Source organism: Labeo rohita, chromosome 5 (genome assembly GCF_022985175.1).
Source record: "Labeo rohita strain BAU-BD-2019 chromosome 5, IGBB_LRoh.1.0, whole genome shotgun sequence".
NCBI lineage: Eukaryota > Metazoa > Chordata > Actinopteri > Cypriniformes > Cyprinidae > Labeo > Labeo rohita.
The window spans coordinates 29138610-29164731 of NC_066873.1; the positions used below are offsets into that span (position 1 = coordinate 29138610).

Genomic DNA, 26122 nt, shown 5'->3' on the forward strand with positions numbered 1-26122 from the left:
GTGAGAAACTGAAGGCAGCTCGACTCAAATGAGCTTCTGCATCTCACAGATTTAAAATGAAGGGCTTTTCATGCCTCACTCTCAATTGTTGTGCAAATGTCTTAAATTATCAACTGCCTCATGCATATTGACAAATCAACATAATTCTGAATCGCCAAAGATGTGCTATGAATTTCAAAGAATATTTTAAAACAGGAGTGAAAAGACAAGCAGGATGTGGTACAGCTGTACATATTCCTTTTAATGACAAATACAAGTACCCCAGTTCAATCTGGCAATTTACAAATGACAATTTAGACATGAGAGTGAGCTTGTACATTATGTCTTTTCTTTTGACAAATTCATATTTCTGGAATATATCTTTTAAATGTCCATTTCTGTGGAAAATAAATGGATTTATTCAATATTTTACAAGTTTACAATGTTGAAATAAATTGTACATAAAAATGAACTCATGACGACTCCTTCATTGCTGCGTTCACCCACTGAGCGATGATCTCTGACTCCTTTTTCCGAGCCACGATCACAGACTCAGGATCAGCAGGGTTAGACTCCCTGAAAAACAAACAAAAGAAAAGAAAAACAGGAAGCATGATGATCAGATGAGACAAAGCCAAATATAGCATTTCTCTGTCTGGATCTCTCACAGTTGCACACACAAGCACCAAAAATTCACACCTTAAATCCAGATGATGAGCTCCCTCTGGTATGCTGATTGCAATCAATGATGGACTGAGTGACTTCCTGATCTACAGGTGAAAATAATCCCATCATTTCACAGAAAAGCACTTTATTCGTAAACCTCCACAGCAACCGCTAACAAAGGAATTACTAAGTATAATAACTAAGTATTCAGAAGATCATTTTAGTAAAGAAAGTGCTCTTTAAAAAAAAAGGGGAAAGTTAAGTAAAATTGCCCTACCCCTCCATTAGCCCAAGGATCAAGATCACCATTGGAAAATATGATATTGCTTGCAGTGGAGAGATCTGGAAGAGAAAATTCAAATGGATGCAACATTGAACTCCTATTTCCCCGCAAACATCCAATGAATATTAAAAGGAATACAGACAAGTGGAACCTAATGTATAATCATGAGGTAAAACTTTTTATTTTTTATAAAGCAACACACAGACCTCGGCACTGTATGGTAGTTACAGCTTACCGTCGCCCCAGAACTGGGTCTTCAGCCACCCTGGACGCGGCATCACGCCCCATCTCTTTAAGCAGTACTGTTCCCTCTGCTGCTCGGTGAACGTCATAGGTGGGAACATGTCTGTCACATTGTTACTCTCATAGCACATCTCTATCTCAGTGCAGGCCTAAAAAAGAAAGACGCTTTTTAAAGGCAGATGCTTTTTATACATAATTACAAGTTAAAGGAAAGTCTATTCATGCTATAATGACTCTAATACATCAGATGAACTTTAAACCAGATGTCTTTAAAGTCTTTTAAAGCTGTAACATGAATTTCTAAAAATCATAGTGTCAAGTATTTGGACTGAACAATTTTTAAACGTCTGGTTCTATTTTCCTTAAGTCAGTGCTTCTTTTTAACTTTTGGTTTTATTCCATCACATTAAATGTCAGTTTATTCCTGTGATGCATTTTGAATTTTTTTTTTTTTTAAGCATCATTCCTCCAGTCTTAAGTGTCAAATGATCCTCCAGAAATCATTCTAATATGCTGATTTATTATTAATGTTGGAAACCTTTGTGCTGCTTAATATTTTTTTTGGAACATGTGATACTTTTTACAGGATTCTTTGATTAATAAAATGTTTATTTATTTAAACGCATTTATTTAGTATTATATTTTTCTAACAATATACACTACCATTCAAAGTAGGGCTGCACAACTGATCAAATTTTTAATCGTGATCACAATTACAGATGCCACAATTATGTAATCGTTCAAAGGCGCAATTATAAAAAAAAAAAAAAAATTTAATAAAATATCACTAACGTTATTCTGCTTGCTTAAGATGTGGGGGTGTTTTTCCTACAGGTTATCTTAAGTTTTTTTTTTTTTTTTCTTCATTGTTTTAATTTTTGTACTTTTTTATAGTTAAAGAAGAAACTGTATATAAAAATGTGGCAGTGCTTCAAACTATGATCTGCATATTAGAATGATTTCTGAAGGACTGTGTGACACTAGTAATGATGCTGAAAATTCAGCTTTGCATCACAAGAATAAACTCTATTTTAAAGTATATTAAAATAGAAAACCACTGTTTTGAATTGCAATAACATTTCACAATATTAATGGGGTTTTTTGTATTTTTAATCACAAACACAGTCTTGATGAGCAGAAAAGACTCATTTAAAAAACATTAAAAATCGTACTGATTCTAAACTTTTGAACAGCAGTGTATATACATTTTCCCTGGAAATTCCAATTGGAACAGTTTACGAGAACACGTTATGTTTAATGTTCCTGAAAACCTCTGGTAGTCCCTTTAGCCACTTGTTAGCAACCACCTTTTCCAAGAGTTGTAAAATCTTTAATTTTACGTATATTTTAAGTATATTAAAATAGAAAACTGTTATTTTAAATTGCAATAATATTTCATAATATTACTACTTATTCTGTATTTTTGAACAAATAAATTGAACTTTGATGAGCATAAGAGACAAATAAAAAATGTAAAAAAAAAAAAAAAAAAAAACAGTAAAAATGTTACCGATCCCAAATTTTTGAATGGCAGTGTATATAAAAAAATGAAAGAGTTGTCGAAGCTTAAAATCGTTTAAATCATATGTGACCCTGGACCACAAAACCAGTCTTAAGTCGCTGCAGTTTATTTGTAGCAATAGCCAAAAATGTATTATATGAGTCAAATTTTTGAGATTTCTTTTATGGCAAAAATCATTAGGAAATTAAGTAAAGATCATGTTCCATAAAGATATTTTGCAAATGTTTTGATTAGTCATATACATTGTTAAGAACATTATTTGAAGAACTTTAAAGGCAATTTTCTCAATATTTAGATTTTTTTTTTTTTGCACCCTCAGATTCCTGATTTTTAAATAGTTGTATCTCGGCCAAATATTGTCCTATCCTAACAATACAGCTTATTTATTCAGCTTTCATATGATATATGATATAAATCTCAATTTTGAAAAAATGACCCTTTGTGAGCCAGGGTCACATATTTTGTTTGTTTTTATTTTTGGTGATTGTATTTAGGCTTTAAAATTCATAAATGGTGAGTTCAATGTGAAGATTATTTTGATAAACAAAATGTGTAAAAAAAAAAAAAACTTTTGTCAGGAGCTTACTTTTTTCAATAATCATAGCCCATGGAAAAATCCTATTAGACCTTTGTCAAGGGAACCAGAGTGATGCGAAATTCTGGGTTGGCCTACAAAACTGACATCATCCCTGCAGCACTCTGGATTCTCAAATCTGTTTTACTAAAGACTTGTGTTAAAATCTAATATTCGGGGTTTAGTGAGAACTAATCTAGGTACCTGGTAATCCCATGCATAGCTGTCAAAGCCAAGGCCACAGCCGGTGGGGTCGGCACACTCCACATAGAGACTGTAGAGGTCATAACATGTGAGCTGTCCAGTGGAATTATACACAATGCCTGCGGGATGGAACAAAACGAATGCTGAAAGCCTTGCCAGGACCAGAGGGATTTAAAAAAGAAGCAGAAAATGAAACTGGTGCAAAGCTGCCGTCACTTACCGACAGTATCTCTGAGTGCCGACATAAGATCAGTGCCATTCAGCATGGTTTCACACGCCACCTGTGAAAGTAAAAAGTACTGCGATTTATCTTTAAGACACACAATCACACCGGTTCAGTTCCAACTGCAGGAACTGCATTGCTAAGCAATTTTAAATGGAACCAGATGGGGTGGAGTGGTTTCATTTGCAATATGCATCAGGAAAACATTTGATTAACACCATTAGGTTTTGCATTATGCATTGAAGCATTTCAATGGCAAGCTTTTATTTTTCATGCTATCTCCTTTCCATCTGGTGATGGGGTTGGCTGGAAATTCATGTCAGTGACAAGTCCAATACCTTCACAGGGAAGGCTGGCATGCTGCCCATGAAATGAGTGCTGTAGGGATAATCTAACATGGCCATCATGGTGAAGGCGTTACGTAAGAGTCCGTTCAGCTGATGAATGTCCTTTGGGGTGGAGGGAGTTTTACACAGGGAGAAGGCCGACTGGATGCGCCTGTAGTCTACGAAGTATAAATGGGAAAACATGGAGAATGAAATTTGTTTTAAGAACAAAAGCAAGCACAGATTGAACATGGTTAACCATTCTGAGTGAATGGCTATGAATACCTTTCTGTTGGGCCAAAGTGTTTAGCTTCTGGAAAGCTCCTTGCACTGCATCTCTGCAGGCAGGGTTAAACTTCTCAAAATCCTGAAAAAGCAAAAACACATCAATAATATTCTAATATAAAATCATAAACGCTCTTATTTGCAAAAAGTATTAAGTTGTAAACTCATATTTAAAGCAAAAGTGACCTGAAAGGAATTAAGTATGAACTTACAGAGGTAACATCCCGGAAAAACTGTCTAGAGTCTCCAAGACCTGCGGTGGACAGGATAGGAGCACTAGCGGCTAATGCCCCAGTCACAACATTCGGGTACCTTATTCTCATGTAAACACTTAACATTCCTCCATAGCTGAAAAAAACAGAAATAATGCCTCTTTTTCACACTAAGGCTAATACTGTGAAATACTACAATTTAAAATGAACATTTTCTTTTTTAATATATTTTAAAATGTCATTTATTTCTGAATTTTCAGCAGCCATTGCACTAGTATTCAGTGTCACATGATCCTTCAGAAATCATTTTAATATGCTGATTTGTTGCTCAAGAAACATTATCAGTGTAGAAAGTTTTTGCTGCTTATTTTTTTTTTGTGGAAACACTTATAACACTACAGTTCAAAATTTAGGAGAAAGCAATAATAATAATAACAAATAAATTAATTAACAAATTAAAAGTCACAATAGATTTTTTTCATATAAATGCTGTTCTTTTGAGCTTTCTATTCATCAACGAATGTTTCAGGGTGTCCACAAAAAATATTAAGCAGCAAAAACATTTTTCAACAGAACCATTAATATTTATATTATTAATATTTTATAGCACCAAATGAGAATATTAATATAATTTTTTAAAGAACATGTGACGTGACAACTGGAGTAATGGCTGCTGAAAATGTAGCTTTGCCATCACAACAATAAATTTGAACATTTTAAAATTTTAATAAACACATTTTACATTTTACAAAATATTAAAAAAAGAAAACAAATGTGTTATTGTTGTAATATTTCATTATTTTACTGTTTTTACTGTATTGTTGATCAATTGCATAAAGGTAGTCATAAAGGTAGACTTTTTTTAAAATTAAGATTTTAAAAAATAAGTTTGTTGGACTGGTTTGTTAGGATAGGACAATATTTGGCCAGAATACAACTATTTGAAAATCTGGAATCTGAGGGTGCAAAAAAAAAAAAATCAAAATATTGAGAAAGTTGCCTTTAAACTTGTCCAAATGAAGTTCTTAGCAATGCACATTACTAATCAAAAATTAAGTTTTGATATTTTTATGGTAGGAAACTAACAAAATATCTTAGTAGAACATGATCTTTACTTAATATCCTAATGATTTTTGGCATAAAAGAAAGGTCTATAATTTCGACCCATGCAATGTATTGTTGGCTATTGCTGCTAATATACCCATGCTACTTAATACTGTATGTAATGATGTCTGGGGTCACATATACAGTCTATTAGAAGATGATCACTTAATGGCTAAATATTGGTTCTCAACAAAATAAAAAAAAAACTCACTGAGACCCCACCTTCCACCAAAGACGATGACGGGACATTTCTGGGCTCCCAGTTCCTCCTTCAGCTCTGTGATCATGACTGCATAGTCAGCCAGGGCCTGTTCCACCGTCAGCAGCCCCACCTCAGGGATATTAAATGAATCCTTCCCAAATGGAAGAGACTTTCCATAGTACCTCTAGAGTTTAAAGCAAAGCTTACCATTAGTGCAGAGTTATCAATTGTATGACTGCATAAACTTGACATCAAAGACTGAGTGAACTGTCCTAACTTGTCTAACTTCCTCCATGGTCATATGATTCAACAGTTACATGAACATCTTACATGCTCAGCAAATATCACCAGGGCTCCCTGCACTGCTGCCAGCTCTGTGATGAACCCTGAATTCCGTGCAAACTCCCATATGTCTCCTTCATTGCCAGTGTAGAAGAAAATGGGTCCACTGCCTTTCTTCCAGTACTGATCTACAATAAACAAACGATGCATTCACTCAGTATGGATGTCATAGTTGTAACAGTATGATAGTGTGGCAGATTATTACCTGTAATAAGATAGCGCTGATCATATGTGCCATTGCCAAGACTGTTGTAATTGAAGTGATCTAAAACTTGTTTAAAATACTTTTCCTTGAAATCAGGAGCAAGGTCTCTGTGAGATGGGATGAGCTCATTATTGAGCTTTTCCTTCTAAAAAGGAAAACATTCCAAAGAGAACAAAAGAACAGTTAGAAATCCGAACTGAGAGAGAGAGAGAATGAACTCTGTAAGGAAAATAACTGAAACGGTTCGTTAATAATAACACTTCATAAATCAACATATAGGAAAACTGCAGATCAGAACTTGCCACAGATAAACGTGTCTCTGTTTTTCCACCGAAAATCAGCAACAAGAATCCAAGGAAAAACCAATGTGCAGCCATTCTCACAGAAACCCCCTACATGAAGCCTGAAATCTACAAAACTTTAATGAAATCACCACAGGGCTATTGACTGTCATGTGATCGTGTCAGTTGTCATGTGACTCGTGTCATTTGTTTACAAGTCGACTATAAAAGTTATAGACGCGCTTATCCCTGTAGGGTCAAGAGTACGGTACGTGATTTACACCGTTATTATGGTAAATCTTGTCTAAACAATGAACAAAGCAGCTTCGCTGTTTAATAATGATTTACCAACAGGTTTCAGAATAAAAGTCAGGAACCATTTCAAAGTAAAAGTCTTCATAGCTTAAAATAAGTAAAGGGCTTTATTTATTTATTTATTTATTTATTTATTTATTTATTTATTTATTTATTTAATGCTTCAAAACGTACAAGCAAACAAGAAAGATAGCTACATCACAGAAGTCGATAAATCATCTTCCTCCGAATGAGTATAAAGGTAAATAAAATAAATAATGAATAAATAATGAAGAAAAAAGTGAAATCAACTTAAAGGTTTCCTTTTAACTTCGGTAAACACCTTCACTCATGTGTGTGTGTGTATATATATATATATATATATATATGTGTGTGTGTGTGTGTGTGTGTGTGTGTGTGTGTACTTGTTTTTGCTACATAGTGGGGACCAAATGTCCCCACAATGATAGTAAAACCTGAAATTTTTGACATTGTGGGGACCGGCCTGCGGTCCCCACAATGTTAAAAAATGATTAAAAATAGTAAATGATGTTTATCTGAAAGTGTAACGATGCAAACATGTTTTCTGTGAGGGCTAGGTTTAGGGTTAGGGTTGGGTTAGGGGATAGACAATATCGTTTGGTCAGTACAAAATCTATAGAAGTCTATGGAAAGTCCCCACAATTCACAAAAACAAACGTGTGTGTGTGTGTGTGTGTGTGTAAATATATAAATTTCACAAAAATCAAGTCTCAAAAGAGCTAAAAAAATTATTTATTTATTTATTTGTTTATTTATTTTTTACTTTTCTTAACTTATTTTCACAATCGGGGGTGAGAGCTCAACCTCCCTGTAGGTTTTTTTTTTTTGTTTTGTTTTTTCTTCATTTTAGTTATTTTAATGCGATGTTTGTCTTTTTTTCCGCCCCAAATAATTTTAAAAATTTGACCCTGGACCACAAAACCGGTCTTGAGTAGCAGGGTTATATTTGAAGAGTTCATTTGCAAAAACAGATAACATTATTTTTAACAATTTCCAAAAATTATGTTTTTTCATTGTGCATTCCAATTAATCTCAATCAGACTGCAGTTGGGTTATACTGATTAGCTACAAATTACTAAAAATCAGCAAACTAACACAATAAAACAAAATAAAAACATGATAACAATTAAAAAAAAAAAAAAAAAAAAAAAAAAAAAAAGATTTTTGAAAATGAAAAAAAAAAAAAAAAAAACAGTTATCTGTTTTTGCAAATAAACTCTTCATTTGTAGCAATACCATACATTGTAGTGTATTGATTTTTTTTTTTTTTCTTTTATGCCAAAAATCATTAGGATATAGATCATTTTCCATGACTACATTTTGTAAACTTCCTACCGTAAATATACTGTATCAAAACGTAATCTTTGATTAGTAATATACGTTGCTAAGAATATGCATATAACTTCGGTGGGCTAACCTTCACTCACTTATTTAAAAAAAAAAAAAAAAAAAAAAAAAAAAAAAAAAAACATTTCACAAGAATTAAGTATCACAAGACCGTGAGAAAAAAAAAAATTAAATAGGCTTATTTTTTATTTTATTTTTTTCTTTACTTATTTTCACTGTGGGAGCTCAACCTCCCTGTGTAACCAGCTCCGCACTAATTCACAATGCGAAAACCATGATCTGAATTTAATAGGCTAAAATGACGTCAGTTAGTCCAACCCTGAATGTAGTTGTGATGATGGGGACTCTGACTCATCCTAGTGACTCCTACTGAATTGTTTGAAATCAGTTTAACGGCAGTAGATTTGTTGAAGTCATTGAAACCAGTTCTGCAGTTTACATCAGTTTACAAGCCAGAAGGTGGCGACACGTTTCTTTTGTGTGCTATGAGTAAGTCTTTGGATCATTCACATTGTTAACATTAAAAAAGGATTTGCTAATTTTAAAGATTCATTCACAAACTATTTATTTATAAATACCGTAAGAGCGGAGGAGCCTTCGATGGATTGTCTACCAAACAACATGTAGCACCATCTCCTGTCCAAATATGCAGGGAATTTCACTTGTACCTCAGTTCATTATGATGTCCACAGGTGTCTTAAAATACTGTGTATGTGGACAAATGTGTCAAAACACATTTGTTTGTTTAGTTACTGTGACATTAAATGTAATTTAAGTCCTCTTATATTTGGGGGAAATCTAAAGCTGTAAATGTGCTGTGTGAAAAAATGGTAAGAAAGTAATACTGGAATTTCCTCCCTCCAGTCTTTTTTCTTGACCGTCTCCCTATTAAAATAAATGTCTAGTAATAACTAAGTGCTTCCTGGTAGTTTAACTCTTGGCCAAAAAACCTTTATAGTGTCAGTCCTTAGTGGGCTGTAGATGTTAGTGTGTAAGTGTGCACGTTGTCTGTCTTCTATTTCCTTGACTTACTCAACACCTTTTTGTTTAATTGTGTACCATTGTGCCATTGTGTACGTGCCCTACCTGCTTCTCAACAAATCTCTTCTCTCTCTCTCTCTCTCTCTCTCTCTCTCTCTCTCTCTCTCTCTCTTTCCTGAGAATGCAGAACTTCCTGATGCCATGACAAGTGGGAGGGAACCACAGCTGTGTGTCACTCTACAAATATCTCTTCCCTGTGAGTTTACTAAAAACTCTGGCTTACACCTGTTCAGGAGCTGCACTGATTTTCAATGGTCAATCACTTCTAGAAAGCAATTCAAGATCCTGACTTATCTCTGTCTGTTTCTGTGCTGTGGTAAGTGTCTAGTATTGTGCTAGTAATAAGTCTTGCTTTTATGGTTTTATTGTCTGCAAGGCTAGTCTCACCTGTATTTTGCGGGTAGCTGTCATATTCTAGTCTTTTCGTTCCAAGATATTAGTTACCAAACTATGGTGTTTTCTCAGTACATATTGGTTTGTAGTGATTATGAAAATAACAGTTGATTATTTTTGTTGTGTTCTAGAGGGCCATGTTGTACACAGAGTTGCTCAAGCTGTGGGATGAGGCTGTGAGAGCAATAGACAGCCGGGACTGGCAAGGTGCTCTCACTAAACTCAACCAGATCACAGATCACAACTGTCGCACTATGTTTGTGATGGCTTCTACACACATTGCCCTGGGTCAAGTGGACTTGGCCGTCAAGGTACAACCACAAGTTTGGCAATTACGCATCTAAGAAATTATAGAAATATAGGATAACTATTGCAATGATTTAATACAGTTATCATTGTCTTTGGTTATTAAACAGCATTTGCGAGAGCTATAGTTTAGTTTCAGGGTTTTCAATCTTTTAGATGCCACAAACCTTCAAATATGATTATCCTTGTGCTATCCTAAAAGGCAGCTGTTTATTTGAATGTACGAAGTCCCAATTTACACTGTAAAATTGGTTATTATAAATGTTTAAAACATTATATGGAAAATATTTAGTTTTTATGTGACATTATTACCTTTTTCTGCTTTGAATAGTATTATAACTGTACTGATGTTATATCAGTTTATTTATGTTAATCTTTTTTATTTTTATTTTAATCAAATGTATTTACTTGTTCATTATTTATTTAAAAGTTTCCAGGTCTCTCTATAACACGTCACAATAAGGTGTCATTTGTTAACATTAGTTAATTAACATTAACAATGAGCAATACATTTCTTACACTATTTGTTAATCTTTGTTACTGTTTGTTAATAAAAATACAGCCGTTCACTGTGTGTTCATAGTTCAATCCATTAACTAATGTTAACAAACACAACTTGTGATTTGTTAACTAATAAACCTTTAGCTGTTAGCAAAATCTCACTTATATTTCTTTTTAAAAAAGCTGTTGAGGAAGTGAATTAAAATAGTAATATCTTGATAATAGTTAAGTACTTTAAGTTTAAAATATATTTTATTTATTTTATTTTTAAATTTTTCCTGTTTTTTTTTATTTTTTTTTTATGAACTTTTCTATGGTTTCCTATTACTTCATAGACCTCCCTGATTTGAAAACCCCTTGCTTAGTTAATAATTTAGTTATTTCAAGATAAGAAAAAATATAATCTGGAAATACAAACTGTAATGGTCATGTCATTGCTATGTTTTTGTTAAAGATTAAAATTTTGAGATGTCTTTGATAATGTCAAATGATGTTTTTTAGGCTCTCGACCAGGTAATCGCAAAGGATTCGTGTCTTGCTGTGGGATTTTTTCAGAGGTCTGCTGTCCATATGATGGCAAACAGGTGAGGATGCTCTGTTTACATGCTGTAGCTCTATATGAACGAGCAGACTAGTCTGTCTGGTATGCCACAATGTGATGCAACACATGCATCTTAAACATTGACCTTTTGTTTAAAGCTGATGTTCTGGACAGCTGATTCACTTTGATCTGACACTGCCTCTTTGTTCTCTTGCTCTCTCCCTGTCTCATTCTCTTTCCGTATCTGTCACTTTTTCCTAAAACCAGGCTGGAGGAAGCATTGGCTGATTGTATATGGGCTCAGAAAAATATGAGAGAAAACCCTGTAATTGACTACAAACAGCTGGGTCTTCGTTATAAAATGTACAGCTGGCAGGTCAGAACACAAGCATGTTTCTCCCTGTACATGCAACAAAGTTAAAACAAAACCATATATAAAAATATGATTGTTTGGATTTATTGCACATTTTATTTGTTAACCATTTTATTGTGAGTCAGGAAATTGTTGACATTTTCTATCCAGCCTTGTGTCAACTCTGCCATTAAACTTGAATGTTGGTGGAGTTCACCTGCTCAGATAGCTATCACAAGGCCTCTTTGAGGGCTGAGTGAAAGAGCTCCATGGTTATGCAATGTCAAATGTCAGACTGAAAGAAGATAAGACATATCCAGCATTCCTCATTTGCCAGGTTAAGCTCAGGTTTGCCTGAACAGATCAAACAACCTTTCTATTCCTCAAATGTCTGTTAGCTGAAAAGTTTCAGAGAATCAGTGTATGACCTTCAGATACTAAAGTTACACCTCAAGTTACACCTAGTACACACTGTTAGACATGTACTATAGGTATGGTTTATGATTTCCTGGAAGGCCTTATTACTCACTGGGTAATTGAATGGATGGTCCTGTTCAAGGAAATGTGTCACTTGTGTGTGTGTGTGTGTGTGTGTGTGTGTGTGTGTGTACTTATTTTTGCTACACTGTGGGGACCAAATGTCCCCACAAGGATAGTAAAACGTGAAATTTTTGACATTGTGGGGACCGGCCTGCGGTCATTAAAAAATGATTAAAAATAGAAAATGAGATGATAATGTATTAGAAATAAGTATTCATACCCTTGTCTGGGACACTTGAAATTTAGTTCAGGAGCACGCAAAGTGTGCTGGTAGCAGCCTCATGCTGTGTTGCTATTTTTCACCATCAGGGACTGAGAAGGGACTCTTCAGAGTAGAATGAAAGCTCAACACTGCAAAATATAGAGATAGCCTTAATGAAAACCTAGTCCAGAGCATTCAAATCTTCAGACTGGGCAGAAGGTTCATCTTTCAACAGGACAATGACCCTAAGTACTCAGCAAGAGTGGCTTATAGACAACTCTGTGAATGTCCTTGAGACCCCTATCCAAACTGACAGAGCTTGAGAGGTGAAGGGGTTAGGAGAAGAATGGCAGATAATTGCCAAATGCAGATGTAGATGCAGATCATACCCAAACAAATAAGGCTGGAAAGGTTCTTCAGCAAAGTATACTTATGGAATGTACTTATTTCAGTGTGTTTTTATTTTTTGGTGAAATTCAAAATTGTCACAAATCTGTTTTGTACTTCGTCATTATGGAGTATGCAATGTAGATTGTTGTGGAAAAAAGTAACTTAAAGCAGTTTAACATAAGGCTGCAACATAAAGTGTGAAAAATGAAGGCGTATAAATACAAGGCACTGTGTATCTATAAGCTGCTTTTATTTGATCAAACATATAGTGAAATCAGTAATATTGTGACATGTTACTACACTTTAAAATAACTCTTTAGTGTCACACAATCCTTCAGAAATCATTCTAAGAATTCATTTTAATATGTTGATTATTTGCTGCTTGAGAGACATTTATTATTATCACAGTTAAAAACATTTGCTGAATATTTTTGTAAAACGTGATAATTTTGAAGGATTTTTCGATGAACAGAAAGTAAAAATCTTTTATAACATGAAGTCTTTTACTGTCGTATTTGATCGATTTCAAGCATCCTTGCTGCATAAAAGTAAAAATTTCTTTCAGAAAAAAAAAAATCTTATTGACCCAAACAGTAGTGTACTTTTATTGTCTTATAGATATAATGTAATGAACAGTGTACACAACTTGTGTGGATTTTTTTTCACTCATAGGTCCTTTATAATGCAGCTGCCGTCCACTCTAGACTGCAACAATGGGACAAAGCCCAAGAAATTTTGACGGCGGCCTCACAGGAGAGAGGAGCGGGGAAGAGCAACCTGGTAGACACAGCTCTAGAGGCTGTTTCTGTAAGACTCATGTGATCAATTTATTAAGAAAATGCAAAGAGGACACTGAAAAGTTTTTTTTCTTAGTGAAAAACATTAATTGCTACATTTTATTGCTCTTTTACTGATGATCTATAACTGAACGCAGTAGACTGTAATGATTTCTGCAGTCTGTGCTTTAAGCTAACAACACTCCGTTAAACGTAATTACATAATGTTTCTGTACATTTTATTCTCAGAGAAGAGAGTTTTTTGGAGCCTCTTCTGGTCCCTGAGGGTGAAGTGTTCCGTCCCAGGAAACAGGAGATAGAACAGCTTAAACCGCGGGACTTCTTGGGTGAAGCTAAGGTGACTCTCATCTTAACTCTATACAGCTGCTTTAAAAGCTGCTAGGTCCTGAGCAGTGTTGGGAAGGTTACTTTGGAAATGTAATAGGTTACAGATTACAAGTTACCCTATTGAAGTGTAACTATTTCAATTACTTTATTAAAGTAATGTAACTGATTACATTCTATTACTTTTTGATTACTTTTCTAAATTTCTAATTAATGTTTTCAACTGTTAATCATTTTGAAACTTTTAAAGCAGGCAGAGTTCACATTCGACAGTGATTACTGTTAGACTTTTAAAATCCTTCATTACTTGAATTAAGATTATAATCATGTAATTTTAAAGCCCAGCCACCACAAAATCGGACTTTCACACTTATTTTTACTTTGAGATCATTCTGAGGTTAAATTCAGATTTAAAATCATAAGATATAGTATAATAGCTTTGAAACTGTCAAATATTTGCATAGATATGACTGGAAACACTGGCATCTAATAATGCTTTGGAAAAAAAGTTAATCTAAAAATGAAGGCATATGCATACATCCAAATAGGAAATAACATGGTTATCAAATAAGCATGTGCCCTATTCTGTGTTCTAAACTCCTGACACATTGGTGTCTCATAGAGCAGTCAATGCAATGTGGGAAAGAAATCAATCAAATCTGTACATGTGTGAAAATATTTAGATGTAACCCATTTGTAATCTTAACATTTTAATTTAATGATTTTTCTCAATAACTGTTACAGATTACAGTTAAATTTATTTTGTTTTTAAATTACATAATTCCTAGTTACATGTAATTAGTTACTCCTCAACACTGGTCTTGAGCCTCTGATTGAGAATAGTTGAAAATATAGAAATATATGTATGTAAGAACCCAAAATGATACAGTAGGCTTCTGCAGTTTTGTTTTTATTTTTCCACCTTCATTTTCTATCAGTAATTATAAACGCTATACATGCCATCATTTGAGAAATGATAAAACTAAACTCATATTCTCTTAGGTCATCACTTCTTTGATTCCAAATGATGACTTCGGAGGCTTTGATCCTCTCAGACCACAGGTATAGTTACCTGTGATGCTACAACCTTCAAATTTTGTCCTGCTTTTTTTTTTTTTTTTTTTTTTTTAACTTTATTTGGTCTCTTACTACACTGCACTGATTTTGTATGTTCCTGCAGAAACCAGGGTACTATGAGCCAAAGGTAGAAGATGGCCAGTAAGTATTTCATATTCAGGAAATATTAAGACCAACTTAATACACTAATAATTTTATGCCATCTTTAAGCACTAAAAAGTCTTTCTAATTAAGATAAATTATTCCTGCATAGGGACTCTCGTTACATGATAATGAAGAGTGCGTGTGTGGCAAAAGGGGCAGGAGAGCTAACAGTTCCTGCTGGAGCAAAAGTGTTTTTGTACAGTGATGATGACAAGGACGGACTGGCAGTAGTTATTTATGATGGAAAGGTGAGTTACTCTTTCTTTCTAAGGACTGTTACAGAGGATTTGTTCTGATTTGGAGGCACTTATGACAATTTGTGACATTGTTCAATGTGCTAGGATATTAAACAATTGACAGAATATAGAATAACAACTGGGATTTTTCTTCTTTTATACTTTAAAAATGTTAGAGAGGTCTGGTTCCCAGTTTCCTGCTTGAACCGATGGGCAAGAAAAACAAGGCTAAAAACAAGCGAATTGTAAGTGTTCCTTTGTTTGTTTGTTTGTTTGTTTGTTTTTAAATTCCTTGTTTGACCTCTTTTCGTTTTCATTTTTTAATGGTGTCTTGCCAAGACATAACATTTGCCAAGTCTTACCCAGCTTTTCTCTTAGATATGTTCAGCTTTATGAATGCAGACAGCTTTAAAAGCTTTTTAATTCTACTTTAAAAATGTGCTTACGCACTCTGCAAACCACAGAGATTTGGCAAAGGCTGCACTTTGCCTCAGCACACTTTGTCACTTTCAGTATCGTTGCAAGGAAAAGAAAAGCAATCATAAAAATAAAAATGGTTTAAAAGTTTATAGCCTCTTGTTACTACTTTTGCCAGAGATGTGATGATTAATTGAGCAAGTAAAGGGATCTGCATTTTCTTGCTTGGCATACTGTAGGAGCAGTGACCTTGTCCTTCAGCCTCTGATGTTCAATATCTGAATTAAAGTTGTTATAGCCAGTAGCATATTGAGATTTTTCTCTGCATATTCATTTGAAGGAACTCGCCAATGGCATCCCACACCCACCAGGCCTAAAACCCCCAAACCGACCCCAAGGTCCATCTCAGCGTTCGTTAGGTACAGAAAATAATTCAGATAAAACAGACACATTCAAACTAAAACTGTTTGTTAATGACTAAAGTTGTTTTATTTACAGTGCACAGCATAAATGAGTACACCCTCTCTAAAACGTAACAAATTCAGCAATTACGCTTTACTTAGAAGACATGTTAGGGTTCTAAAGATACAATGTTCCAACAAGCCTGCTTGTCCAATTACCAAAGAAGAATGTCAAAATTATTCAAGAAAATAAGATTTTCTTATCAAAGTGACAAAATGTTGAGTTGCAAAAAAGAGTACACCCTCCTGAAAGTTACTAATTAAAACTAAAAAAGATCATTTTAGTGTAGGTTTAAGGTTATTTTTGATCAATAGGTAAGTATATTGAATCAAAACATTTAAAGAAAATTTCCTGACAATTAAAAGTGTTATAGAGCCTACTGAATCATACTCCGACTTAACACTGGCAACAATGGAACCACTTGGGAGAGAACTGCCAGGTGACTTATTTCTTAACATAAAAGAGGACAATGATACAAAAGGAACACCAAATTATTGTTTTAAGTATGAAAATATAGCAGAAGTAACACCAATATTCAAAAACAATGGACTTGTGACAAAACTCCTGAAATAATCAGGTCTTCACTTTGTTTTCATTTAGTGATGAGTAAATTTTTGGTAGAAAAAGAGCCGGAGAAATACCATGCAAGTGTCTCAGAGCTGGCAAAAGCTATGAAAAGATTGACACTTTATCACACAGAGTACGACACAGCCTGCCACAGCGACACAGTGACATGGATGGTTGTTGTCACCACTAGAATTACCTACTCTAGCCAAAGTGCAATAAACTCATTTAACCTCTTCCAAGGCCCATATTTACAAAATATAGACTTCTGGGAATCCATACTCTTTCAATCATTTCTGATCCAAAAGCATCCAAAATGTTCTGGTGTTGCTAGAGGAGGAGTACAGTGAGAAGTGCCTGGTTCCCACAGTGACGTTCAGTGGTAGTAAAGCTCTTATATAGGGATGTATGAGTGCTGAAGGTGTGAGCGAGTTGTGCTTTATTACTGCTGTCGTGAATTCACACACCACTCTGTAATTGTCATAAATCTGGTCGGTGACCTTCGGTCCGCTCACCACCAGATGTCGCTCTCGCTCTATTGCGCTGATTGAGTCAGCACCTGTGGCCAATCAGGCGTGCTATATAAGCCCCAGACTTTCCCTCTGTAACTCACGGAGTATTGTGGTTATTGTTGTGGTTTATTGTATTGTTGTTTCGCGTAGTTTCGTGTAGTTTCCAAGTTCCTTCGTTTCCAAGTTCTCTAGTTCCCTAGTTTCCAAGTTCCCTAGTTCCAGAGTTCCCTGTGTTTAGCTTTCTCGCCTGGCCATCTTGTCTCATCTGTCTCACTGCCTGCCTTCTGGACTCTCGCTCGTTTCACGGAATATTCCCTCGCCTTGCCCCCCACGGATTACGTTCGCCACGGATCGACCCACGCCTGCTACACGGACTATCCCCACGTCTCGCCTATGTTACACCTGTTTGCTGTTGTGCTGACCCTGCCTGTTTTCACTATCTCCCTGTCTCGTCCTTTGAATAAAAGCTCGCATTTGGATCCGCTCGCCTCTCGCCTCTTTCCCGTTACAGTAATGTAATACAAAAACTTGAAACAGAAGATGCTACTCTCCCCTCATTCCCTGCCTTATTGGGCTTTTTTTTTTTTCAACCTGAAAATGAAGATATTCAATCTCTCAAAGTGAAAATCCTTTAGTGGACATGTATTTCACTCAGTCCTAACACTCTTGAGCAGCTGTGGGGGATTCTGTAGAGATGAGCTGAGCAACACTCCCCATTAAAGACCAGGGCATTTAAGGAGGTCGTCCGCCAGGAGTTAAACAGGACCGATGTGGCATTTTGTCATGAACTTGTACACTCAGTGCCAGTAAGGGTCATTGCAGTATACTTAAAGTTCTGTAGGACATACTAAGTACTTGAATATTATACATTTGCTGAATTAAATCTAGGGTGTACTCATTTCTGCAATCCTTCATTTAAACAAAATTGGCTCATTTAATTATTTTACAGAAAATATTGGTATATGTTTTTGGTTTTTATTAAGTATATGTTTAATACATTTCAATTTTGCCATGAATTATATTAGTTGTCATAAAGAAAATGCATCTTTTATATTTATTCAGAGGGGGTGTACTCTTTTATGCTGTGCACTGTGTGTATGTGTGTGTGTGTGTGTGTGTGTATATATATATATATATATATATATATATATATATATATATATATATATATAATATATATTTGATAGATGTCAATAATTAAAATGCAGTGGCATTGTTTTAATACAGCACATGCTCCAGAATGATGCACTTATGTGCAGTTATCATATCCTGTCTCTCCTTCAACTGTCCTAAAAATAAAAAGCAAAAATGACTGTACCATATTCTGAGGAATGTAAGTTTCATCCTCTCTCCTGTAGAGCTGCAACCCTCCTATGCCGGTGCTACCCACACAACTCCTCCTACAACCGGTAACTCCACCCGCGTCCCTACACAGCAGGTGAGTAACGAAACACACTTGAAAATGCTGAAAGAATGCTGACCTTTTGGCAAAACACAACAGTGATCCCTTTAGAATGGAAACTCCAACAATTAATTTCACCCACACAGTCAGGTTATGCCAGGAATTAGTTGAAATTTTTTTTTACAATTAATTAAAAGGTTTAAGTTACCTCAAGTTACCTTTATTTATATAGCATTTTATACAGATGAGATTGTTTCAAAGCAGGTGTACAGTATTAAACAGGGAAGTAACAGAATCAGTGATGCCAACTTAAAGACAAGTGTAAATTCTGCTGTAAAGCAGCTCTAAAAAGACAATAGTGTCATTATTCAGCTTCAGTCAGTGTTGATTCAGTTCAGTTCAATAACTGTGTAAAGTTGAAATTATAAACATTACCTTAATTTGATTAAGTTAAAATGCTTTTAGAATAGTCTCATTATTCAGCTCAATTCAGTACGTTTTGTTTTGTAATCAATGATACTACTGAATATTAAAAGGGTCATAAATGGAGAAATCAAAATTCTCTTAAACTTTAAACATACAAGAGGTCATTGTACTACAAAAACATCCTTTTTAAGTTTCAGAACTTTCTCATCAGTCTAAAAACATCTTATATTGAAGTTTATCTGCCAATACAAGGAATGCACTTTGACGTAACCGTGTATAAACACACCTAAACGCCTCCACAGAAGATCAATGTCTGTTTCTACATCACTGCCTGTTTAGGTCTGCCCACTGATTCACATGTAGTGTATATAACAAAAGAGGCTTTGTCTGCTATTTACAGATCGTTCTTGTTAGCCAAGCGTAGCAGTGGGCGTTTACGTCCGAGTCTACATTCAAACGGAGCAGAAACGGGACGGAAAATTCCCTTTTACTATTAAATTATGTTTTTTGATGTAAAAGTCTTGATAATATTGTAAGTGGACCTCAGAGATCAGTACAAAATAATAAAAAAGGCAGTTTAAGACCACTTTAAGTGTCTTTTAAACGATAAACTTTAATTATTATTAAATTATTTGTTCAATAAATTAAAGCGAACAGATTTGCAGTCTTTCAACATGGTTTGTCAGACCAGGTCTGTTAACAAATGATGCCCCCAGTCTTGAAAATTCATTTTATCTCTCTGTAAAATTTGTCAAGCCTAAAAGCCAGCATTTCTGACAGTATCATGTACTGTAGATGGAAATAGAAGCAGAGCATGATTAATGCAGTGGCCGTCATGGTAGATCTTTTGTGTGAGATGAGATCTTTTGAATGAGTTTTGTGACTCAGACATGAAGTGGAGTGGAGTGTTGAGGCGGCAGGCCTTTGATTTGGCCTGATTCAGTCAGAAATGCACCCAAGGGAGCAAAAGAAGGCTGATAAAAATTTGAAAAGGGGACTATTTGAGGCCACCGTCTGGCAGAGCAACCTGATTACCTTGTGAGAAAACTTGTATCTGAATATGCAAATACTTTGTGCACATGATAGAACTTTGTAATGGGGAAAAGGGGCTCTTGAAATTGGGAAAAACACTTTTTCTTTCATTTTTCAAGTTCTTGTATTGTAACTTCACATTCACTTGGCTCATACTTTCAGTGAACTGATCGTATATAACTCTCAGCCGTAACCTTAGATGTGACCCCTCCTATTTTCCCAGGTTCAAACTTCACCTCAGGAGTCTGGATCAGTCATAGTCAAAGTGCACTATACATACACCATGGCTCTGAGAGTCCCCTTAGAAACATCTTTCCGGGATCTGCAAGACAAAATCACTGAGAAATTAGGACAGCCAGCGACGAACATTCGCCTCAGGTACTATCACAGACTTGCAGTCTGGTTGACCTGCTTTTAGTTGCCATAAATTCCCAACATTAAAGTATGTTAAAACTCTGGTCACATTTTTCCATCGTACAAAACCCGACACCATCCCTAACACATACTGCTAATTCCTCTCACAGACACAGAAAGGATGGCACAAGAGCACTAATACCAGTAAGCAGTGTTGATAGACTGGATAGCCTGGAAGGTGTGGCTGAATCAGGACGAGCCCAAATCTGGTGTCAGGTAAACTAATTGCCATTTATGAGTGACTAGTCATAAAATTTAGTTTGTTCAGATTGCCTTGCCAAAGATTCATGTCAGTGGTTGAGCTAGTTTTGCTGGTTTGTTTGCCCAAACAGAGCAATGTGTTTGCAATATTTGTGGAAATCAACCTATTATTGGCTTACCTTTTTATTAAAGGAGAAGTTCACTTCCAGAATGAAAATTTCCTGATAATTTACTCTCCCCCATGTCATCCAAGATGTATATAGATGTCTTTCTTTCTTCAGTTAAAAAGAACATTCCATTTTTTCTCCATATAGTGGACTTCAGTGGTGGCCAGCGGGTTGAAGGTCCGAACTGCAGTTTCAGTGCAGCTTCAAAGGGCTCCACACAAACCCGGTCTTATCTAGTGAAACGAAAGGTCATTTTCTAAGAAAAATACAAATTTATATACTATTTAACCACAAATGCTTGTCTTGCACTAGCTCGACCTCCTGCATGCATGTGTGATGTAGGCGGAAATACCAACCGAGTGTTTATAAACCAAACACAAAAGTCAAACGCCCTTTACAAAAAAAAGGTAAAACAATGATGTTGGACAATTTTGAAGTTGGAGGAAAAAATGAGATGGAGTTTTCCATCCTACCCTACCTGAAGTACATAGACGTAGAACCATGCTGACTTTTCCGACAGGATTACGTAATGCTAGTGTAAGACTGTTCTTTTTTTTTTTTTTTTTTTTTTTTTTTTTTTTTTTAAGAAAACGACAGATCATTTTGCTAGATAAGACCCTTATTCCTTGGCTAGGATTGTGTAGAGCCCTTTGAAGCTGCACTGAAACTGCAATTTGGATCTTCAACCCGTTGGCCACCATTTAAAATCATTTATGGAGAAAATTCCTGGAATGTTTTTCTCAAAAACCTTCATTTCTTTTCGACTGAAGAAAGGAAGACATGAACATCTTGGGTGACATGTGGTTGAGTAAATTGAGGAAATTTTCATTCTGGAAGTGAACTCCTTCAAACTGTAAGAGACAAAAAGACACCAATCTCCATGAAATGTATTCTATTATGAACAAATGTTACACCAATTATGTTTTAATATTTGCAAACTTCCATCTTGTCCCAAGAATGAGGACCCTCTGGCCAACAGGACCATTCTCTATCAGATGGTGGCACTGTATGACTACAATGCACAAGGCCCAGAGGATTTGGAATTCAGTGAAGGTGACACAATTGACATTCTCAGTGAAGGTACGTAAACACAGGGGTATTTTTGTTATTAATTTTGTTGCATATAAGTGACGGAGTAAGAAAAGCATTTTTTTCCATTTTGCAGTGAATGATGAGTGGTTAGAAGGGCACGTTGCTGGAAATATCGGCATCTTCCCTCGAAGTTTTGCTCAACAGGATACAGACAGCGTCAGTGGGACATCAACAGATTGACACAGCCTCTAAACATCAACAGTGGCTGCATTAGCCTTCAGTGAATATGAACTTTCTCATGTGCATCAACAGTCTCAAGGAGTCCATCTGTTAAAAATTACAGTGTTTATCAGAAGAATGTGCCTTCATCTAACATCTATCTCAATGCACACAGTGATCACAGTAACTTCTGAGCACAAATTCAATTCCTTCTCTCCATATTTTTTTTTTTTCCTGTTCCGAAGACGAATTTTCCTTAATAACATTTTCCTTGATTTATTTTTCCATTCACGTAATGAGATTACAGCTCTCCTTAAGTGCTTTTAACTGGAAAATAATATCATTTGGTAATTTAAGATGTCTAAAATATATTATGTATTATGTATGGTACCGTAACATCCAAATTCTGTGTAAATTAGATGCCAACTGAAAACTCCTGGCTCTCTTTACAGAGTGAGTTCATTTAATATTAATAGAAAAGGGAGAATTTCAGGTACTTTTCGTGATCACAAAAAAGGGCGGCTGGAGGCCAAATCCAAAGTTTTAAATAGTTCTCCACGGGATGCCAGCTTTAGTTTACATCATTGCCACCCACCTTTTCTTAAGCTGCAGCTGACATGGTATCTATCATACACCAACCGAACAGCAGTACAGCAGAAAGAGATGATTTAACTTGCATCACACCCATACAACACACACTGCTGGCAGATTTTATTTTCGACTTGGTCAGGTGTCATAAAATGGCTTTTAAATCACCCCTGTCCTGTAGTGAGAGCCGAATACACCTCAGCGAGGTATCCGTAATGCAGTGTTTAATGGCGTGGTGTGCTTTGTCAGACTGGGCACTGGGGCATGGCACTGCAGCATATGATCCCTCTGCTCTTTTATATTGCAGTAATTATGGGGTTGGCAGAGCCCAGCGTGACGCACATTTCCCTCAATTCCCATTAAACATTCTGCTATTAATCAAAGCCGTACTGCATTCTGACCCAACGTTTACCGATCAGTTCTTCCCCTCCTACCTTCTGTCCCCAGCTTTATTTTTGAAAGAGTGAAATTTTGCGTCCCGTTTATGAGCTGTTGTAAACGGTGTAGTATAAGTGTCAGGGAGTTATACAGTTTAACATGTTTCGGCGTCAAAACAACCTTCTGTCAGTTGTATTTCATTTTTTTTTTTTAGGAGATGTAAGCGAACTGTATTTGGGTCTTTGTGTAGCACAGCCAGCGGCTGCAATTTAATGGCTTTGACTGCGCAACCCGTCTTAAAAGTTAGTTGTTTATTCAGTACATCACTTGCTCTGTACTCAAAAGATAATGTGGCCAACTATGATGGTGCAGGGGGAAATCTGGAGTCTTGATTTTAAATCAGAAGAACAAGAATTAGAAGAAACTAGGTTAAACCAACCTAACCACACAGCTTTATTAAATCACTCTCACAAACACACAGACATGTAGGGAGAAAGGACAAGGGAAGATATTTGGTATTTCAGCACTTAATTGAATTTCTGGCAGACATTTTGGAGCACTTTGGAGTGTGTATGTGCGTCTTTGGTAAGTGAGTCACAGTTATGCGTGACTTACAACTGAATTGTATTCACTTCTACAGTGCATAAAGATCAACGAGCATCTCTATTGTCTCATTTAGGCCCATTAATTGTTCATTAATTTCTGTCACCATGCACTGATGCCAGGAGCAGTAATTGCAAATTAGCAATGAATTTGACTCCTTTGCTGCAATGTCATCATCTTAAAGGGCTGTAAATCAGTGGACACCGGGAAGGATGAAAAGTTCAGCTGAGAGGGTCTATAGATGTTTAGATGTTGTAGTTTACCATTTTAAATCAGTCATTTAACTACTGAGGCTATTATTTTAATGTTTGTACCTGTTCACGCTTGTTTTATTATGCTGCACTCTGTTTTGTATTATTGGGGTTTTTATTTACTGTATGTAGCACCAGTGTGTACAGCAAATGCATTTCGTTGCTGTCGTACCAGTAAAACATATGCATTATTACTGGATTGGGTCAATGCAGATAGACTTTAAAAAAGGGATGAGCTTAAATACAGCCTTAAAGGAAGCAACAGTCTGTCCATATGAGTTTATTAATAGCCCTCAGTGAGACTATTGGTGTACCGTAGGTTGTGGATGTCTGCTGACAGGCCTTTCTAATTCCTCTTTATGAGCTTAGAGGATGACACGTGTGTTTTAAACTGAGCTTTCACAGCAGCTGAAATCCACAGTCTGGACTAAAACCTTGGCGCTTGCCTTTTAAGCACATCAGACAGCCTACATAATAAGGATAATTATTATTGTTTATACAAAACAATTCATGGAAAGCCATGAATGTGCAGTTTATATTGGATTATACAGCTTTTGTCAGTATTGGACACAGCCTCTGTGAGAGTTGGGTTCTCACAATACCAACCTGATTTGAGCAGAGCTGGGTTTTAGATGTGATATTACTCTCTTTGCCCAGCCAGACACAAGGGATTAGAGAGCTTCAGGTATAAATGGAGCTCTCTCACATGAAACACACACACACACACACACACATACGTGTGTCCAAACACTGCCCTCGTTTTGCAAATCTGTTCAAAACAGCTTTCACTTCCCCGTCTTAACTTCAAATCAGCTGAAAGATTGAAATGTAAGGACCTTTAAAATTTCATCTGCACTGAGATGTTTCTTTTTAAAGTATTCCAAAGGAAAATGTCAATCATAATCAAGTTTGTTTTTCATTACTGCAAAATGTATTTAGGTCACTACTATTCTGGATGTTTTTCTGTATGTAACGTCTCTCTGGAATACTTAATTCTGACTGGTCAGTTGCGGCATTGATAGGTCAAATATTTTTGATCTCTAAATTGGATGTTCCACTGTTGCCCTCAGAAACATACTGGCAAAATTTTTATGTAATGCATTTTTTTTTTAAACTAAATATTAAACGTAAGTATGTTACAGCGTTCATCTTCCCAGCCAAAATAAAAATGTTCTAAGAACGTTTTGCTAACGTTCCCATTAAATAATGAAATGTTCTCTGAATTTTCAAACGTTCCATTTTATTATTTTGCAGACATTATGGAAATGTTACATTTAAATTGTTCTCTAAACCATCTTAGAGGAACATCCAACTAAATTGTTTCAGAAATACATTCTATAAACGATGTAAATAATACAAATATAAACTTTGTGCTAAAGTTTTAAGAACGCTATTAAAGACCAGTTAAATTTGAATAAACATTCTATTAAAAGTTCACTTCCTGACAATTTACCCATCCCAATCTCATCCAAGATGAAAATGTCTCTTTCTTCAGTCGCAAAGAAATTAAGTGTTTTGAGGAAAACATTCAACAAGATTTTTCTCCATATAGTTGACTTCTATGGTGGCCAACGGTTTGAAGGTCCAAACTGCAGTTTCTGTGCAGATTTAGAGGGCCCTACATGATCCCAGCCAAGGAATAAGGATCTTTTTGTATCATGTTGGAAAGGTCATGTGCAGTTAGTTCTTTGTTTGTGTACTTTGATTCAAAAAGACAGGGTAGGGCAAAAAGTTCCATCTCATTTTCTCCTCCAACTTCAAAATCATCCAACATCGTTGTTTTACCTTGTTTGTAAAGACCATTTGACTTTTTGCATGTTCACTTTGTAAACCCTGGGTCGGTACTTCCACCTATGTCATGCGTGACCTTTTCAACATCATTATGTTAGACTGGTGCAAGATGAGCATTTGTGGTTAAAAAGTGTTCAAATTTGTATTGTTTTAAGAAAATGACTGATTGTTTCGCTAGACAAGACCCTTATTCCTCAGTTGGGATGGTGTAGAGCCCTTTGAAGCTGCATTTATACTGCAGTTTGGACCTTCAACCCACTGGCAACCAATGAAGTCCACTATATGAAGAAAAATCCTGGAATGTTTTCCTCAAAAACCTTCATTTCTTTGTGGCTGAAGAAAGAAAGACATGATCACCTTGGGTGACATGGGGGTATGTAAATTATCAGGATTTTTTTATTCTGGAAGTGAACTTCTCCTTTAACGTTACTGAAAGAATTATCACCTTTTGATCACCCAAATGTTTTTATGTTGTAAGGGACTAT

At 35.7% G+C, this 26122-nt stretch overlaps 2 protein-coding genes across 2 annotated transcripts; one reads left to right on the forward strand and one right to left on the reverse strand.

Annotated features, from left to right (window-relative positions):
• Positions 1 to 215: 215 nt before the first annotated feature.
• On the reverse strand, positions 216 to 6971 carry dpp7 (dipeptidyl-peptidase 7). Its single transcript, XM_051109595.1, has 13 exons — positions 6673 to 6971; positions 6371 to 6515; positions 6154 to 6293; positions 5844 to 6007; positions 4518 to 4653; positions 4306 to 4387; positions 4033 to 4199; positions 3692 to 3752; positions 3472 to 3590; positions 1164 to 1320; positions 923 to 987; positions 679 to 749; positions 216 to 555 (listed from the first exon to the last, which is right to left on the reverse strand). The coding sequence occupies exons 1-13, from the start codon at positions 6745 to 6747 to the stop codon at positions 453 to 455; spliced, it is 1485 nt and encodes a 494-aa protein (XP_050965552.1). The 5' UTR covers positions 6748 to 6971; the 3' UTR covers positions 216 to 452.
• On the forward strand, positions 994 to 25020 carry noxa1 (NADPH oxidase activator 1). The gene is made up of 17 exons (XM_051109597.1): positions 994 to 1097; positions 9503 to 9691; positions 9900 to 10079; positions 11077 to 11159; positions 11384 to 11492; positions 13273 to 13418; positions 13635 to 13734; positions 14724 to 14783; positions 14902 to 14939; positions 15052 to 15190; positions 15355 to 15423; positions 15936 to 16014; positions 18492 to 18571; positions 20217 to 20371; positions 20518 to 20623; positions 21732 to 21855; positions 21941 to 25020. Exons 3-17 carry the CDS (start codon positions 9906 to 9908, stop codon positions 22045 to 22047), a joined length of 1569 nt encoding a protein of 522 aa, XP_050965554.1. The 5' UTR covers positions 994 to 1097; positions 9503 to 9691; positions 9900 to 9905; the 3' UTR covers positions 22048 to 25020.
• Positions 25021 to 26122: the final 1102 nt, after the last annotated feature.

Bases quoted from the DNA above. Each gene is read 5' to 3' on its own strand.
- dpp7 (XM_051109595.1), bottom strand. From the start codon at position 6,747: ATGGCTGCACATTGGTTTTTCCTTGGATTCTTGTTGCTGATTTTCGGT. The intron at 3,591-3,691 runs GTAAGTGACGGC...TCCATCCCGCAG, and splicing joins GGCACTCAGAGATACTGTCG to GCATTGTGTATAATTCCACT. The intron at 556-678 runs GTGTGAATTTTT...TTTGTTTTTCAG, and splicing joins GCTCATCATCTGGATTTAAG to GGAGTCTAACCCTGCTGATC.
- noxa1 (XM_051109597.1), top strand. From the start codon at position 9,906: ATGTTGTACACAGAGTTGCTCAAGCTGTGGGATGAGGCTGTGAGAGCA. The intron at 13,735-14,723 runs GTGACTCTCATC...ATATTCTCTTAG, and splicing joins ACTTCTTGGGTGAAGCTAAG to GTCATCACTTCTTTGATTCC. The intron at 18,572-20,216 runs GTGAGTAACGAA...CTATTTTCCCAG, and splicing joins CCCGCGTCCCTACACAGCAG to GTTCAAACTTCACCTCAGGA.